We start from the raw sequence: 17,663 nt of genomic DNA, 5'->3' as shown, positions 1-17,663 counted from the left end.
CGTTATTACGTAATTGTAATTATAATAAAACATTAAAATGTATTTACTAATTTGAATTAATGGCAGGTTCTTTGGATACCGTATGGGCCCGAGTCCATTGTCATATCGGTAATCAAATCATACAAATTCGTAATGAGTTGGAGGCATCAAGGTCTAAAATTGGTCAGATGTGCAGACGGTTGCCACTGTCACGTATAAATGGCAAAGTGTCTCAACATTGCTTGAAAGAGCTTCATAACGAGACGAAAAGGATGCGGGATCTGAGTTAATAGGTCTATGAACGTTGTGGGAGTGCTATGCGTGTGACCCATGGTGTTCCATGTGCTTGCCAGATACATGATTCGATAGTTGCACAGACAGGATTGTATAGCAGCCAAATTCATTCTTTCTGGAAGACATTGGTTATTGGTGATGGTGTTAACATTCCTGAAGTGGTTAATGATTCGACTGAGGAGGCTGCACATTTTCGATCCCTAATTGATGAAGTAATGGAAAGTGACCCGGCCGTACGTCGAAATGTAACGCGAATCATTGAAGAGGAGCTACATCCGGATCATACACACCTTGAAGAACCACATGTGAACCTCAACACTCGTGGTCGACCGAGGAACAATGACACCAGGCATGATCAAAGTTATTTCGAGCATGTGAACCGTCAACACACTCAACGTGGTGGTGACCCACAACCAGGTAATATTAAAATTCTATTGATTTAGAAAAATATATGTAATATTAATATATGTAATATTAATACTTGTAGCTTTACTAATAATTTATCTTTTAATTATGTGTAGTAGATCCGTGTGACATTAGTCAATGCAGGTATTTGAATCTGCTTCTAGGCCCAATGTTGCTGTACATTTCATCTTGGAAGGATGTCATTGGTGATGGGAACTGTGGCTTTTATTGTGTCGCCGACTTCTTCTATGGAGATCAGGCGCTGTGGTTTGACGCTCGGGAAACAATAGCGAATGAGATCGCCGGTCATCCTCATTCGTACGAACGGATTTACGGGCTTGGACGACTTTGGATGAACGTAGAGCGTATTCGATGGGATAGTGGGGCTGTCGGGGAGTGGCATTGGATGGTTACAATTCAATATTTATTTCCTATTGCTACGTGGTTCAATGCAAGGGTGATTTGTCTCAGGGTAGGCCTAGTACCAACTTGCTACTACCCATGCATCACAGTCTTACCGCTGAGGGCACACAACGGGATTCGGACACCGAGTCGAGAGTTCGTGATTGCTACAGTTGGTGGATCACATTTCATCCGTCTTGACCTTGTACCTGATTTGCCTCTCCTGCCGATCGCCGGTTGGTGGACTGAACACCACGAGGATGTAGGAGTTTATAGGTACTACGCAGCGGAAAAACATGAATCATATTCAATCTAGTACCAATCCCAAGAATCACATGCATTACACACAAGACACATAATCATACCTTTGACGCGTGAATTCCACAAAGCTATTCAACAGGCAAATCAAGGAGAGAATAAAGCCCCAAGCGTTGCTCCTCTACTTAGTCCACGAGATTCGAACGAGCCGTCCACCAATACTAGATTGGTCGAGTGATTGAGGAAAACCGCGATCACCACCTTTACGGACAATCGACCACCGCACGAACCACCACCACCACGACACACCACCGGCGCCTAGGAGGAGGAGAGAGCCGTGTGAGAGAGGACTATAAGAGGGGTTGGGTTTTGTGTTTGCTAATTAGGGTTTGATCACACTGATCAGATAATTTCTTACTTGCTGCAAACCTAGGCACCTAGTCTATTTATAATCTCATTATAATTAGACTAGGGCACGAAGCCTAAAACTCCCTTGTCCACTCTATATGGCCGGCCACCTAGAGTGATGAGGCCCGTGATGGGCCTCGTCCTCTAATGCTCGATCTAGCCCCTTTGTGTGACCTTATAGGATCCGTCCAATAGGGCTTTGGGCTATTTTACTAGTCCAAAATCATTAGTACCTCTAGCTATGGCAAAACGACGACCCAAATGTACGAACTTAATTATCTCCATAATTTGATCCAATTATATATCTAGTAATTTCACACGACGAAGACATAACTCCTTCAATCTCCCACTTATCTAAGACAAGGGTGCAATATTCAAATTCCTTAAGTCAATATATGTGTCGATTTGATAATATGATTGCATCACATGTCGAGATCATATTAATCTACAAATCGTTTCTTGAAATCTGAGTTAGAATTACAAAACCAAATGAATACTGTGTAATACATTTGAACGCGGCCACGTATTTTCTGAATTCTCCCCCTTCAAGCGGCCATGACACATTTCCTAATTTAATAGGTAGACTCTATCCAATCTTGTGGTAACATGACTCCCACTCAACTTCTGAAATAACCGGAAACACCCTTTATAATCTCTAGTTACGGCTAGACGTTTAAGTGTACCACAGTCACAACATCCATTGAATGAAATCAATGTTCCACTCATGTCAAACGGATCCACTAATATATACGGAAGCTCTATACTTAAACTTCAAAGTAGGTCAATAGTTCGATCATGCATCATTCATGCATATCCAAGTGATTGACCGAGCATCACTATGCCCCTATAGCCCATGAAACTGCGCTATCCAATCAATCTTACATGCTAGTCCATTTATTGAAATCATTTATGTCCACTTTAATGAACTCGAACTAGGAACTTTAAATAATGTATGAATTGTGTTCACCTGTGGGGTTTCAATTCACCAGGTCATCAACCTGATGAGCCCATCAATTCATAATTATTTTGGACATTTTATTTAATTTCCAAAACCATAATTAAATAAGAGAAATAATAATTTCTGTTTTAAACATAATTCTGCAAATTGATGAATTTCTCATGTAATATGATTTCTCAAAACATATACAACTTAAATTACACAACTTGCTTCAATCCTAAGACTTTAATATGACTCTCATACCTTAGTCCATGGAAGGGGTTTAGTGATTTCTCACTCATAATAAAACTTTGCTAAACACGACCTTCCACTGGTCAATGATCTCATAATTGAGGTGATATCTCATATCCTTTTGTTTGGATTTGTGATGTGACTCTGGCTCCTTTGTTTTGGGCAAAGGTGACCTATTAGTTACATGACCTTTTAATCCGAACTTCCTCTGTAACTATCTTACTATAGTTTAATACACATATTCTGGCATTGAGTATGCAACAGCTCTCTGCTTTGAACTCTTCAAGCTCACTGTCCTTTTCCATCTAGACACAAATATGTATTTAGATCACCATCTAGAATCATCTTGCCTATTTGGAAAACTTGCATTCGTGTAACCTTTTGACAACTTGCTTAAATTACCACTCTAGAAATATTCCTTTTAGTGCTTCTCAAGTACTCAAGGATCTATTTTTGGTAGTTCTTTGTATGCTTATTCTGAATTTGCTTGAAACCTGCTACATATGTACAAGTCATATGCAACATCTTGCTCTGTACATTTCATGGCACATATAATGAACCTTTTGCAAAAGCATGAGGTACATTATCCATACAACTCAACTCTATTAGCTTTTGAAGGCACTGAGTCTTACTGAGTGTATTACCATGAAACATGGGAAGACATCCTCTCTTAGAGTCTTGCTTCATGAACTTGTCAAGATCCTTATCAGCATAAGTCTCTCGATTCATTCCAATCATTCTTCAAGATTCACTTCATGGATCTTAATTCCCAATATGTATTCAACATCTCCTAAGTCTATCATATTGAAACAATCTTTTTAACCACTGCTTTACTTGACTTATTCAAGCATTGATATATCATTTCATATGAATTGTATGTCAACTACATACTAGACTAAAAGACCAATTACTCCCACTAAACTTCTTGTCTCTACAAGAATTCTTTCGTTCTACTAAGGAAATCAAACTGTTTGATTGCCTAATCAAAACGAATGGTCCAACTCCTTCATGCTTACTTCAATCCATAAAATGAATTTCTGAAGTTTGCAAAACTTTCTAGAAATTTCTGGATTTCAAACTCTTAGGTTGTATCATATACATGTTCACCATCAAGAACATTTCATGAAGGTGATTTTTGATCTCCATAACTAGAATAATCCGAATAGGCTTACCCAACTAATAGGTTTGACCCTATTTGTAAGACTATTATGGACTAACACATTTTTACAAACATGGAGTCCATACTGGATTTCATAGCTTTAAGCCATATCCTGAGTTGGCATTTGTCCAAATCTTGCTTGTAGGCCATGGATTCTAACCATTCTAATAAGAAAATTTTAGAATCCACATTTTCTCAGAATTTCATCAAACTGTTTGTTTTGATCCCAAGTAACCTACGATAGGTATGAGCGAAAATAGAATTATTCTCTTCAACTCTTTGAAGTCTTTCATTCTATTGGAACGATAGAAGCCTCGCTAGTTGAATTAGCTTGCTTCGACACATGTTTTATCAAATTAGCTGTTTTCATATGCCTTCGTCTCTGATGTAGTGTTATCCACATCCATTTGTTGCTCGTCTCGAATCTCATCGAGATCTAACTTTAACTTTACTCCCACTTGGCTTTGTAGGAAGACATTCTTTCTATAAAGACACTATCGCGAGCAACAAACACTTTGTTTCTACGCGATTGTAGGAATAATACCTATTAGTTTCCATGAGAAAAAACCCATGAAGAACTACTTTTCTGATTTAGGGTGTATTATGTTATCTTTGTAAACATTTTACATGGATTTCATAACCCTTAATCTTGTTTAGAAAAGATAACTTTTGGAACATTTCCAAATCATAACTCTTATAACATTTTTTCTTCTGCTTTGGTTAAGTTTCCTGTTTAGTATATTTGCAATTGTTGTTATTCTAATGCATATCCTCAAAACGATATTTGTAAATTATTAAATTTTGGATCGAACAATGGCAAGCAAAGTTTGATTCCTTCTTCATAAACATACAATTGAATTGTAATATTTCTGGATTGTGAATTAATTCAACAATTCCCTTTAGATGATCATTCCTTGTGAGTAAAATATTTATCACAACAATCATATTGTGGTGTTAAATTGTTTATCTCAAACTTATTTTACATTTCATTTTTGGAATTTTGAACATTTCAATGTTTCCAAGATTTACTTCATTAAGTAATTATCGATATATTTACTTAAATCGTTAGTAAAAGCAATGAAATAGTCAAATCTCTGTGCTAATTTTGAACTCATTGGTTCACATACATCATATGTATGAGTTCTAAAAGGTCATTTTAACTTCTTTTACCCTTTCTACTAAAAGGCAACTTGGTCATCTTAACTTATCAAGCATGACTTCTAATTATCAAGTGATTCATAATCATATAAGAATGAGAGTCCATCCAAAATTTTGGATGTGCAAATGGTTTATGTGACCCAACCTTACTTTGTTATAAGTAAGTGTACCTTGAATCATCTAAATTTACTTTTGTGATCTACGTATATCAATGTCATAAAACAAAATTAACTCATATCTAGAAAAATGAAAACAATTTATTACCTTGGTCATGGATCAACACTTGTCCAAGCCAAGTAAACCAAATTCAGTATTCAAAACAAGAAAACCGAAATATTGTCTCATCAAAACTGGAAATTGTTCTAAAATCATGATAAACTAATCAAAAAATTTAAAACTATGAAGCTATCTCTGGCCACTCAAATACTTCTAGTGCACCTTCAAGCTCCAATTCCATGCTAGCTTCACTTGTTTGCAGTTCATGCGCAACATCACTATGTTAAGCACTGCAACTTGGTATCTCATACCTAAGTGAAAGTTAAAATGTTTATAACATTATACCTAAGGTTGATGCTCCATTCTTCTTGAGGAATTCATGGTATTTCTGGCAATTTCGCTTCCAATGCCCCTTCTTCTTGCAGTAAAAGCATTCACTTTCACTTGCAGCCTTGGGCTTTGGAGTCTTCTTAGGCTTTTTAGGAGCCTTGGCAACTTGCTTGCCCTTACTCTTAGCACTAGCCTTTTGCCCCTTCTTCTTGAACCCCTTTCCCTTTTGAATCATAAGAACTTCCTTCTTAGGTTCCTTAGGGATTTGTTTCTCAGCACTAACCAGCATTGCATGCAATTGATTCATAGTCTTTGCAGTGGAAGTCATGTTAAAATTCATGATAAACTGGTTGAAACTTTCTGGTAGTGAATGGAGAATGATGTATGTTGCCAAATCATCACTGTATGGGTGCCCCAGTTTTTCCATACTTTGAATTAGGCCGATCATTTTGAAAACATGATCATGAACTGTGGCTCCCTTCTCCATCCTACAATCCAGAATCTCACGATGGAGCTCATACCTTTCAACTCTAGCTTGTTTCTTAAACAAAGATTTGAGTTCTTGCATGATTGAATAGGCATCCTGGTCCTCAAAACGCTTTTGAAGACTAGGCTCCATGGTAACAATCATTAAGCAAGTGATAGGTATAGCTCTGTCATCAGCTTCCTTGTGCTTCTTGATCTCTGTCGCAGTTGGATTTTCTGGCAGAGGTCCTGGTAATGGGGTATCAATGATATCCTCTTTACCCTCATATTTTAGAACAAGTCTTAGCATTCTTTCCCAAGTGGAAAAGTTCTCCCCTGTCAACCTATCCTTCTCAAGGAATGGTCGAAGGTTGTAAACGTTGTTGTCATTGTGGTTACGGCTACTCATCTATATCAAATAAGGCAAAGTTTAATAATTATGTTTAATTTAAATTAAAGTACCATAAACGCATTCATTTGGTAACTTTAAAACACTTTATGCAATAATTAATTGATCCCAATTGAATTTTAAGTGATTCCAAGATCCTTTATTTGTGCAATTATTGAACGGACTGAGGCCCTACCATCAACCATTACATTTTCAAGGTGAGTAAACTCTTTACTGATTACAAATCTTGTAACTCTTGGTTGAATAATTAATCATCACATGCTTAATTATTACCCTTAGCTTCAAGGTTCTAAACTCTTTAGGTAACCTTGTTGAGTATAACCAATTAAAAGTGTAAAACATGATTTACCCCCACTCCCCTAAGATATAATATGACACCCAGCTGAGGCATGACCCATCATAAAATATCAAAGGTTTCATCGGGTTTTTAATTGGAAAAGCTACCTCAATATTACTGGGACCTAGATTTATTATGTTGTGATTATTTAGTGAACTCTAGCACATCATCAATAAACATAAATAAAATCTAACATGCATAATCTACTAATGCAATAAATCATGACATAGTATGGACCCTTAGTCCTAAGAAAACTAGAAATGAAAAAGCTCCCACTTGAATCACCATGGATCTCCATCCACCTTGCTCCTTTGGGCCTTCACTTCATGAGCTTCTTTGGACTAACATTATTTAAATAACTATTCTATATACTTTAAATAAAAGTTACAAAAATACTTAACGGTACGCAGACCGTATTTAGATTACAAAAATACATCACGATGTGCAGATCGTATTTAAGAATCTATGGGCCATACTAGTCTATATATAGCAACATAATATCATATATTATAAAAGTGTCATATAATAAATCACTCAACATGCTTGTCTAAACTACAACATCGAATGTTCATAATAAAGTCAACGCATTTCCTAAAATATCTCATATTTTAATCATAATTAGATAATATCATATATTATTCATGACCATTTATAAAATATCATATATTTAATTTAGTCATGAGATAGAATCAAATCAGATTTTAATCTAGAAAGATAAATCATATTTAATCTTCCATGATTATCCTAACAAATTTAGGAGATTCTATCCTAATTACTAGCCAATCAAATAATTTAAAAATCAATTATATCCTAATCTAATTATGGGATAATCACATTATTTAAATCAATTATTATCCTTTAGGAGTATGCTCAGAATATCCTAATCAATCTCATCCAAAATTAACCACTTTAATTAGGATAATTACCAATTTAACAACTTTAAATATAGATAATATTAAATATAACAACTTTTGAATATTTGATTTTATCCTATAATAAAAGATTTTATCCAAATAAAACCAACTTTATCTTTTAAAATAAAAGATCATATTTTCAAAATATTTTATCTTATCCAAAATAAAACTGATTTTATCCCAAAATAATTCATAATTATCTTGAAATAATTTTTAAAATAAGATAATAAATTTTTTTTTTGAAAGAACCGTGACTTCACGGTTGCTGGCCACCGTGGTTGGCTAGCCGGAGCTAGCCACTGCCGCAAGGCAGCGGCAGTGGCAGCCACGGCAGCAGCGTGCAACGCTTGCACAACTGCTGCCTCAGCCACCAAGACCGCCGCCCTCCCCTTCCCCTCCCTCTTGGACCGCCACCTGGTCGGCAGCCGCCGTGGCTGCGCCACCCAGCCGCGGTTGTCGGCCACCTAAAACAGTTTTTTTTTTGTGTTTTAATTTAATTAAAATAACACTTATTAAAATTAAATTAAATCAGTCCAAAAGATTAAAATTAAATCATATTCAACTATAAAATTAGGGTTCTTCATAAAATTAATCCCAATTTAATTCTAACTTTTAAAATTAAATTGATGATCATACATGTTTCGGGGTTTTCTGATGTCCTGCGGGAGAGTTACAATTCCGAGACTGGAACCGGACGCCTGTACCTGCAAAATAACGGAGACTCCTGGGAGCTCCGCCTCCAACGGTTAAGTTAGTACCTGGTTAAGGAGTAATTAATGCGGAAATTAAAGTGATTTGGTCTCTCTAGGTGAGAGTGTTTAATGTAGGTAATCTGCTTTGTTAGCGAGATCAGCCGGTTATTACTGTGTGTAATTAATGTGTTTTTTCCGTAATGTTTCTGTTCTCTTCCTTAATGAGGATTAAGGGAGGTATTTATAACCTTGGAAAACGTGCCCATCCTAGGTTTAGGTAAACCTAGGGCCGATTGGGCTTCCCTCGGAAGTTGGGCCTGGGTGGCCGGTTTCTCCATTAGGCATGGAGTATGCCACATGTTTTGACATAACAGGTCCAAGGTGGACGAATAAGCGCGTGCCACGTGGGAAGCCCTGACTGTTCCAACTGGGGGACACTTGGCAGGACCTGATTGGTCCACGTGGCGCATTCCGATTGGTGGGAGCAAAATCCCCTAATCATTTGCCCCTCACAGGTGGCACGTGATTGGTCACGTGTTATCTGTGACAGGTGTCGCACTGTAACAGGCGACGGCCTGCTACAGGTGTCAGTCGGCGAAAGGACGAGAGATTTTCCCGCCCAAATTTTGAATTCTGAAAGTGACCTTTCGCCTTCTCACTTCGCCTATATAAGGGAGAGTTGTCTTGAGTCATTTTCACACTTTGAGAACTTTTTGAGAACATTCGGACCCCTGAACTTGCTCTGATATTTTGGACCTTTTCTGCCTACCGCCTGTTCTGACAAGCCGACTGCACAGGATTTTCAGAACTTCATCAACCGTCACTCGTTCAGGTAACTCAGTTCTCTTACTCTTAATTTTCTTTTTATTTTCTGAAATGGCACCACGGAAGCACACGACACGACCTAGGTTAGTGATCAGCCGGTCACCGGGGACGGCTGAATCTAGGACTAGGAGTGCCGCCTGCCCTTTTCCGGACCCATCTTTGCCCTTTATACAAAGTCCGACTGTATCTATGTATATGCAGAGCAGGATGGCCAGAACGAAAAAGACAACTAGGATCTCAAATTCAGACGGCTCCTCCCACAGGGTGCCGCTTAGTGAAACATCTGACCAGGCGCCAGATGTGGAAGTGAAACAAGGCGGCCTGGATGCCGGCAATTCTGTGGGGGGAGTCATAGTGACCCCTTCCCATTTAACAGTTAACAAATCTGCTCCTTTTCAAAGAGAGGAGGCGGGCCCCTCCGGGAGAGGGGAGGAGTCGTCCTCTTCGGACTCGTCGGAGGACGATTCCGAGTCAAGCTCTTCTGGCCATGCTTCTTTGGGTACAGAAGAGAAAAACAGCCGCCTGCAAGAGGCGAGACTTTCTCACGCAGTTGAGAAGGGGGACAATTGGGCGGAACCATCCGCCTCTTACCGAGAGCTAAATACCCCCTACTACTGCACGGTACCTCGGGGCCGAATCACAGCCATGCAAGAGAAAGTGGAGAGCTTTATTGCAAACCATACCATGGGCCCCGATTTTCTAGTGTTTGTGCCGGATCCAGAAGACACAGTCGTCTGGCCGGCTGGTTCTAGTTATGATAGCGCCTGCTTTGGCTGCTACGAGGCGGCCATCAAGGCAGGGCTTCGCTTCCCATTACATCCGGCTGTTCAGCGGATTTTGGATGGGTATGAGTTGGGGTTATGGCAGTTAGCCCCAAACTCCTGGGTCAACGTACTCGGCTATGTGGCCGGGTGCGAACTGCACGGGGTGGAGCCGAGCTTCGAGGCTTTCGCCCATATGAACTATCTCAGCCGGACCCCTAAGACAGGCGGTACCGGCTGGTATCAATTGACAAGCCACAGGGGCTACCTCATGACAAGAGGTAAAGCAAACAAGTGGAAGGACTGGCGGAGCACCTTCCTCATCATTGAGAGTTCAGACATTGAGCTGAACAAGCGCTTCAATAGGTGGAACAGGAATCCGCCCCTTCTTGCAGGCGGCCGTAGCATGCCGCCTGTTCCCCCCAAGGCTAAGAAAGAGATCCTTGATAAAGGACTCTTTAAAGTAGAGTCGAGGGTCGACTCTACTTCAGGGGTACGAGAGCAAGTACCCCTGCACTGCGTCCCGAGCTTCAAGTGGCTCTATGACGAGTACTTTTTGGCCGCCTGCGGCCTCAGCAGTCGGTTCTCAAGAGGTAGTTGGCCTGTCGAATACTCTGTTGTTCCATACATTTGTTGTTTATCTTTTATTAACTTTGCTGTTTGTTTTTGCAGCTGACACCATGAGCAAAATCACCGCCTCCAAGACTGCGGCGGCCATGTTGCGGGCCTCTATTATGCAACAAGCTTCAACCGACTCCCCCAAAAAGGGGGCACCCTTGGTGAGCTCCGAACCTTTCACCCTCTTTTTGGAGTGTTTATGCATATACTGACTTTTTTCTTCTGTTTTAGACGGGTGCTCCAAGAGCTTCATCTTCCCAACAGCCGGACCCCAAGGCCCGGAAGACGACTGTTGGGAGCTCTCCTGGTTCTGCCAGGAAACAGGTGGCGGCTGAGAAGCAGCCGGCCACTTCTTCTAAAACTCCAACTGGGCCGCCTAGAGGTATGAAGTTGTCCTTGTAAATTTTAGACTTGCTCCCTTTTTTACTATGTCTAATCCGTTTGTTTATGCTTGATGCAGCCGGCCCCCAGGAGCCTGACTTGGTAGAGATGGCCAAGTCTATGATCAGGGCAGTTCCTCCAGCTGAAAGGGAGGCGGTCAGGGGTGTCGGCACCCTTGACCTTGACGGGATTGCAGGGGTCCTTGCTGAGGTATACTTAGCATATTTTTGAGTATTTGAATTTCTGGACGCCTGTTTTATTTTTTGTTTGGAAACTGACGCCTGTTTCTTTGTACTTAGGCCCTGCTCCGAGTTAACGGCCTTCGCAAGCCGCTTGATCGGAAGAACAAAGAGGTAAAGGCTGCAAAAGCTATGGCCGCCTCTGACTGTGATAAGGCAATGTTTCAAATTGCCCAAAATGAAGTTCTGACCATTGATATTCTTTATTATCATGCGCAGGCTACCGCCGCTGTTCGGGCTCAGTTAGAGGCGGCCTTGAAGAAGAATGACGAGCTGGAGGCGACCATCACAAATCTCAAGGCCGAGCTGAAACCTCTTCGCCTGAAAATGTACTCTTACGAAGCCATGGAGAATTCCTTGGCCAGCGTAAAGGAACGCCTGGTGACCCAGGAGAAGAGTCTTACCCAAGAGCTCTCGAAAAAGGCCGAGCAAGAGAAGAAAGAGCTGGTCCGGGAGATGATGGAAGACTCCGCTCAAATCCAGCGCATGACCTGGGGCCGCCTCTTCCCCAGTGCCGACTTTGCCTCTTGGGAAAGAACGTACCGCCAGTGTTCGGATACATATAATCAAGAGATCCTGGCGGCTGCTGAAGAAGAGGCGTTGGAGGAAGCGTTGGAGGAGGAGGAGCCGGTAGTGGCGCTTGTGCCGCTTGGGGGTAAGGCATCAAAAAAGGATGCAGCTGAAGCCGAGTCCAGCAAGAAGAGTGCTGACCAGGCGGCAGCTGCTAATACTGAACTGCCCCCTTCTTAAGCTTTATGTATTCTTTCCACGGCCTGCGTGCCGTTTGCTTTGTATTTACTCGGCCAGGGGGCCGGGGCTTTGAATATTTTGCTGGTCTTTAATGACCGGCTTATTTTTAATGAATTTTTGTTTTGCCTCAAATTTGTCTAAGTATTGAATATTCCAATATCCAATTGTTCACTAGACCGACTGTTTTACATGGCCGATAGTTGCAGACAGGTACAGAAAGTTAGTCACGCCGCCTATGCCCCTGGACGACTGGTTGTCTGTTTCCAGGATAGACGATCAGTCGGCCATTTATCCAATCAGTATTCGAACTATTTTAAAGACTGGATCCTTTTTAGGCAGGCGGTCCTGTCTTTTGTAAATTTAACCAAGTAGGAAAGTGGTCTGACCAAGTAAACATGTGTGTTACCTAGTCGCCAAGGAACTGAGTAGTTGAGATAACAAGCGGCGGGTACCGGTTGTTTCCCTTTATTCAATATTTGTTGGCTTTTAACTCGTAATTTGTTAACTTAGCAGGAGTAGTGGTTGAGAGCCCCTTTTTAATAAAAACAAGCGGACGACTCATACCTTTTAGGCTCCATACTAAGTTTGAGGGAGTGACTATAAGTTAACATAGGAGTTACTTAGTCTCCGTCACACTAGATTGAGAAGTAGAGGTTCCAGGAGGCGGAGGCCGGCTGATCCCCTTGATTCGCCAATGTTTGTTGGTTATTAACTCAATAGGTTACCTAGTAGGAATAGGGGTTTGAGTGCCCATGTTTGCCAAAAAACAGGTGGTCTACTCAAACCTTTTAGGTTCCATACCAAATTTGAGGGAGTGACTATGAGTTAACATTGGAGTTACTCAATCGTCGTCACTCTTGCTTGAGAAGTAGATGTACCAGGCGGCGGAGGACGGCTAGACCCCTTAATTCGCCAATGTTTGTTGGCTATTAACTCAAGAGGTACCCCCTGCATTTATCCCAAGTAATACAGGCGGTCATCTGACTCAGATGTCAACTGCTACCACTGGTTTGGTTAGTGATAGAGGTATCCTTGTCTCAAAAACGGCTACGTGGTTGCCCTTGGGGACAGTCGTATAGGTGTCGTGTAATTAGTTTATAGAACAATGTTCCACCCAAAAGGGAGCTGCTCTCTGCGACGAATTTCATCCGGAGGGATGCCGCCGGACGCCTGCTATGATGTTGGGACAGGTCGTAGTAGTTTTGTAAATTTGATCAGTTGGCTTGGCGCCTTGTCTGATCATTCGGCCTGTGGCCTTGGTAAGTTCTTGGTGAACGTAGGTGCTAAGTAAAAGGAGGGTAGCCGCCTGTTAGGCACAGGGTCGACCAGGCCCCAATCTTTTTAGCTAAGTATTAGGGGGGTGGCTATGTGTTTGGAACCAGTCGGCCATCTTCTTATGGAGAGTAGCCGACTATATGTCCAGACGACATGCCCCTAAATAGAGTAAAATACTCAATGGAGAGTGGCCGACTGTAAAGGTACAGACGGCATGCCCCTCTAAAAATAGAGTAAAACTCAATGGAGAGTAGCCGACTGTAAAGGTACAGACGGCATGCCCCTCTTTAAGTAAGTAAAAATTAAACATGGAGAGTAACCGACTATTTGTTAGTAGGCGTGCCCCTCTTAGTACGAAATTGAATAGTAAGTGCAAACTTTTATTAAGTAGCTCTTGACTATTAACATCATTCAAAAGAAATATTTCTTAAGATTATCCACATTCCAAGTTCGAGGCAACGGTTGTCCGTCTGGTGTTTCCAAACGGTAGGTACCGTCCCTGACTTCCTCATAGATTCGGTAGGGTCCTTCCCAGTTGGGAGTTAGTTTGCCAAACTCATTAGCCCTACCAACTGCTTCCATTTTTCTAAGTACAAAGTCCCCTACTTTGAGTGGACGCCTGTGTACTTTTTTGTTGTATGATCTAGTCATTCTCAGGCGATAGATCTCATGGCGCAAGAAAGCATTGCTCCTCTTTTCAGGAAGTGAGTCTAATGCCAGGCGCATGGCTTCCCAGTTTGCCTCTTCGTCATATAGCATTACTCGAAGAGTCGGCTCGTAGTGTTCTATTGGAAGAACAGCTTCCGCACCGTAAGTTAGGAGGAATGGAGTTTCTCCAGTCGCCCCTTTTTCAGTCGTCCTAATGGCCCAGAGAACATGTGGTAGTTCACCCGCCCATAGGCCGCCTGCTCATTCAATATTTTTCTTGAGACCGTCTGAGATGATTTTATTAAAGGCTTCTACCTGGCCGTTTGCTTGTGGACGGCCGACAGATGCAAAGTAGTTTGCAATTCCTTGGTCATCCAACCAGCTTTTGAGAACAGGCGTCTCAAATTGGGGACCATTATCAAAAATCATAGACATGGGAACCCCGAACCGAGTGATGACATTTTTCCAAATGAATGAAATTACATCTTTCGTCTTGATTCCCTTTACAGCCTCCGCCTCTACCCATTTAGTGAAGTAGTCGATGGCAACAAGTATGTACCTCCTTCCGCCTGTAGCAGGCGTATATGGACCCAGAATGTCCATGCCCCACTTAGCAAACGGTAGTGGGCTGTGAATGGTAGTGAGGTTAGTAGCCGGACGGTGAATTAGTTTGCCAAACCTTTGGCACTTGTCACATTTTTTCACCATCTCCATTGCATCTGCTTCCAAAGTAGGCCAAAAGTAGCCCTGCCGCCTTGCCCTTTGAGCAAGCGTCCTACCGCCTATATGAGAAGCACAGTAACCAGAGTGAAGATCGTCTAGTATCTCTTGTCCCTTTTCTGGAGTAACACACTTTAAGAAGGGTTGAAGGTACCCCTTTTTGTGAAGTTCTCCCTTTATCATTTCAAAACAGGTGGCTCGTTTTTTCAGTGCTGTCGCCTGTTGAGGATCATCCGGCAGTGTACTGTTTGTTAGATATGCCCTGATTGAATCCATCCAGGTTGAGCTTCTGTCTAGGATTCCAATAGGGTTTTCCTCGATGCTTCTCTTCTCCATTACTTCCCATAAAACAGTTCGAGGAGTATCAGAGGAGGCGAATGATGCTAATTTTGACAGTGCATCCGCCTGGTTGTTTTTCTGATCTCGGCACTTGGATCAGATGGAAATCCTCAAGGGAGCCGACTGCTTGTCGGACCGCCTGTAAATACTTGATCATGGCCGGATGGGTTGCTTCGTATTCGCCATTGTACTAACTCACTATCAATTGTGAATCGGAACAGGCGTCTATTTTTCTTGCCCCTGCCGCCTTGCACATGCGGATCCCGGCTAGTAAAGCTTCATATTCTGCCTCATTGTTTGAAGCCTGAAAACTGAAGCGTAGAGCATACTCGTACCTGTCGCCCTCTGGCGACTGACATATGACGCCTGCTCCACAACCATTTGAAGTAGAGCTTCCGTCCACATATACCTTCCATACTTGGTCTGGAACTTGAGAGTCAGGAGGACGAGTCATCTCTACAATAAAATCAGCAAAGGCTTGCCCCTTCACTGCTTTTCTAGGCTCGAATGTAACTTCGAGGCTCTGTATTTCTATGGCCCATTTGATCATTCGGCCTGACGACTCCATGATGGTAAGTGGCCGCTTGATAGGTTGGTCTGTATACACGACGACTGCATGTGCCAAAAAGTAGGGCTTCAATTTTTTAACAGCCATGAAGAGTGCAAGACCAAATTTCTCCACTAGGGGATACCTCAACTCGGCATTTTTCAGTACGTGACTGACAAAGTAGACCGGGAGCTGACAGCCATCTCTTTCAGCAAGGAGAACAGCGCTTAACGCATGATCAGAGACGGCCAGGTACATGTAGAGTACCTCTTTGGGCAAAGGGATGACCAGCCTCGGCAAGGAATGCAAGTGAACTTTTAATTTCTGGAAGGCGGCCTCAGCATCCGGCCCCCATTCAAACCTTGCCTTTTTCTTAATTGCCTGGAAAAAGTATAGGCATTTGTCGCCTGATCGGCTTAGAAATCTTCCCAAGGCCGCCAGACAACCTGTTAACTTCTGAACCTCTCGGATGGTACGAGGCGACTGCATGTCAATGACCGCCTGCACCTTCTCAGGGTTCGCCTCTATTCCTCTCTGATTGATAAGGAATCCGAGAAATTTCCCAGACTCAACTCCAAATACACATTTCTTGGGATTGAGCATGACATGGTGCCGCCTGAGTGTGGCGAAAGTTTCTCAGAGGTCCGACAGATGATCTTTCTGAAGTTTAGTCGACCATAATAGGCATCCATAAAACTCATCAAGGCATGGCCGGCTGTTGAGTCGACCAGGTTATCAATTTTAGGCAGAGGGTAACTGTCTTTGGGGCACGCCTTGTTTAAGTCTGTGTAGTCTACACACATTTGCCAGGTGCCATTCGGATTTTTAACAAGCACCACATTTGCAACCTAGTCTGGGAAGTAACATTGCCGAATGAACCCTGCATCAAGTAATTTTTTAACTTCGGCGGCTGCCGCCTGACTTCTTTCTTCGCCATGGTTCTGCTTCTTTTACCGTACCGGCTTCTTTTTCGGATCCACGGCCAGTTTATGTACCGCCAGATCAGGACTAATGCCTGTCATTTCATGGACTTCGAATGCAAAGATGTCCTTGTATTCTTTCAATAGTTTGTGAAAGTTGTCACCAAGGTTTCTCAGAGCAGTCGTCCCAACTTTGACTGTTCGATCAGGACGTGAGTCGTCTAAGATCAGGTCCGCATGCTCACCAGCCGGCTGAGGGCGGAACTCATCCGGCCGCTCCTCTGCCAATGATTGCTATTTTCTTTCTTTTCTTGCGGCCCCTGTCTGGGATGCCTTTCTCTTTTTGCCGCCTGCTTCTTGAACAGGCGCACTCTCCTTGTCAAGGTCTGTTTTTTCACCGCTTGACCCAGTAGCCATAAAAGTGGGCTTGACATCCGAGAGATAGCACTCTCGGGCCATCCTCTGATCTCCCCTTAGGGAGCCGACTGTTCCATTATCCCTCTCAAACTTGAGCAACATAAGAGATGGGATTATAACAGCCTTGGAATTATTCAGGGTAGGTCGACCCAGAATCATGTTGTAGGCCGAGAGTTCCTCTACTACCATGAACCGGACTACCATGTGTCGTCCTTCCCCTTTTTCGCCCAGGCGGATGGGTAAATCTACTCGTCCCAGTGGGTGGACGACTCCTCCTCCAAACCCTACTAAAGGGTGGGAGGCCGGATGTATGCACTCAGTCTGATATTTTAGTTTCGACAGACATTTGCTACTGATGAGATCTAAGGAGCTTCCGGTATCTATGAGGATTCGGCCAACTCTCTGGTTGGCCACTTTACATTCAATAACGAGAGGGTCGTCATGCGGCCCCCTTACCCCTCCTAGATCTTCTTCAGTGATGACAATCTCAGGAAATGAATATTTGGACGGCCGTTCTTGGTGAACGGAATTTACATCTAACCGCCTGATATTGTCTTTGTTGCCCCTAATAGTGGGGCTGCCTCCTGAGAAGCCACCTGCAATAGTGT

The 17,663-nt window shown here is 42.5% G+C and overlaps 1 protein-coding gene across 1 annotated transcript; it reads left to right on the top strand.

Moving 5' to 3' along the window:
* The first annotated feature begins 296 nt into the window (after window positions 1-296).
* LOC110699122 lies at window positions 297-3,107 on the top strand. The gene is made up of 3 exons (XM_021876613.1): window positions 297-690; window positions 795-1,356; window positions 3,104-3,107. The coding sequence occupies exons 1-3, from the start codon at window positions 297-299 to the stop codon at window positions 3,105-3,107; spliced, it is 960 nt and encodes a 319-aa protein (XP_021732305.1).
* Window positions 3,108-17,663: the final 14,556 nt, after the last annotated feature.

This window comes from Chenopodium quinoa, unplaced genomic scaffold (genome assembly GCF_001683475.1).
Source record: "Chenopodium quinoa cultivar QQ74 unplaced genomic scaffold, ASM168347v1, whole genome shotgun sequence".
Lineage (NCBI taxonomy): Eukaryota > Viridiplantae > Streptophyta > Magnoliopsida > Caryophyllales > Amaranthaceae > Chenopodium > Chenopodium quinoa.
Note: the sequence above shows the minus strand (reverse complement) of the source record. Positions and strands in the feature narration are given on the sequence as shown.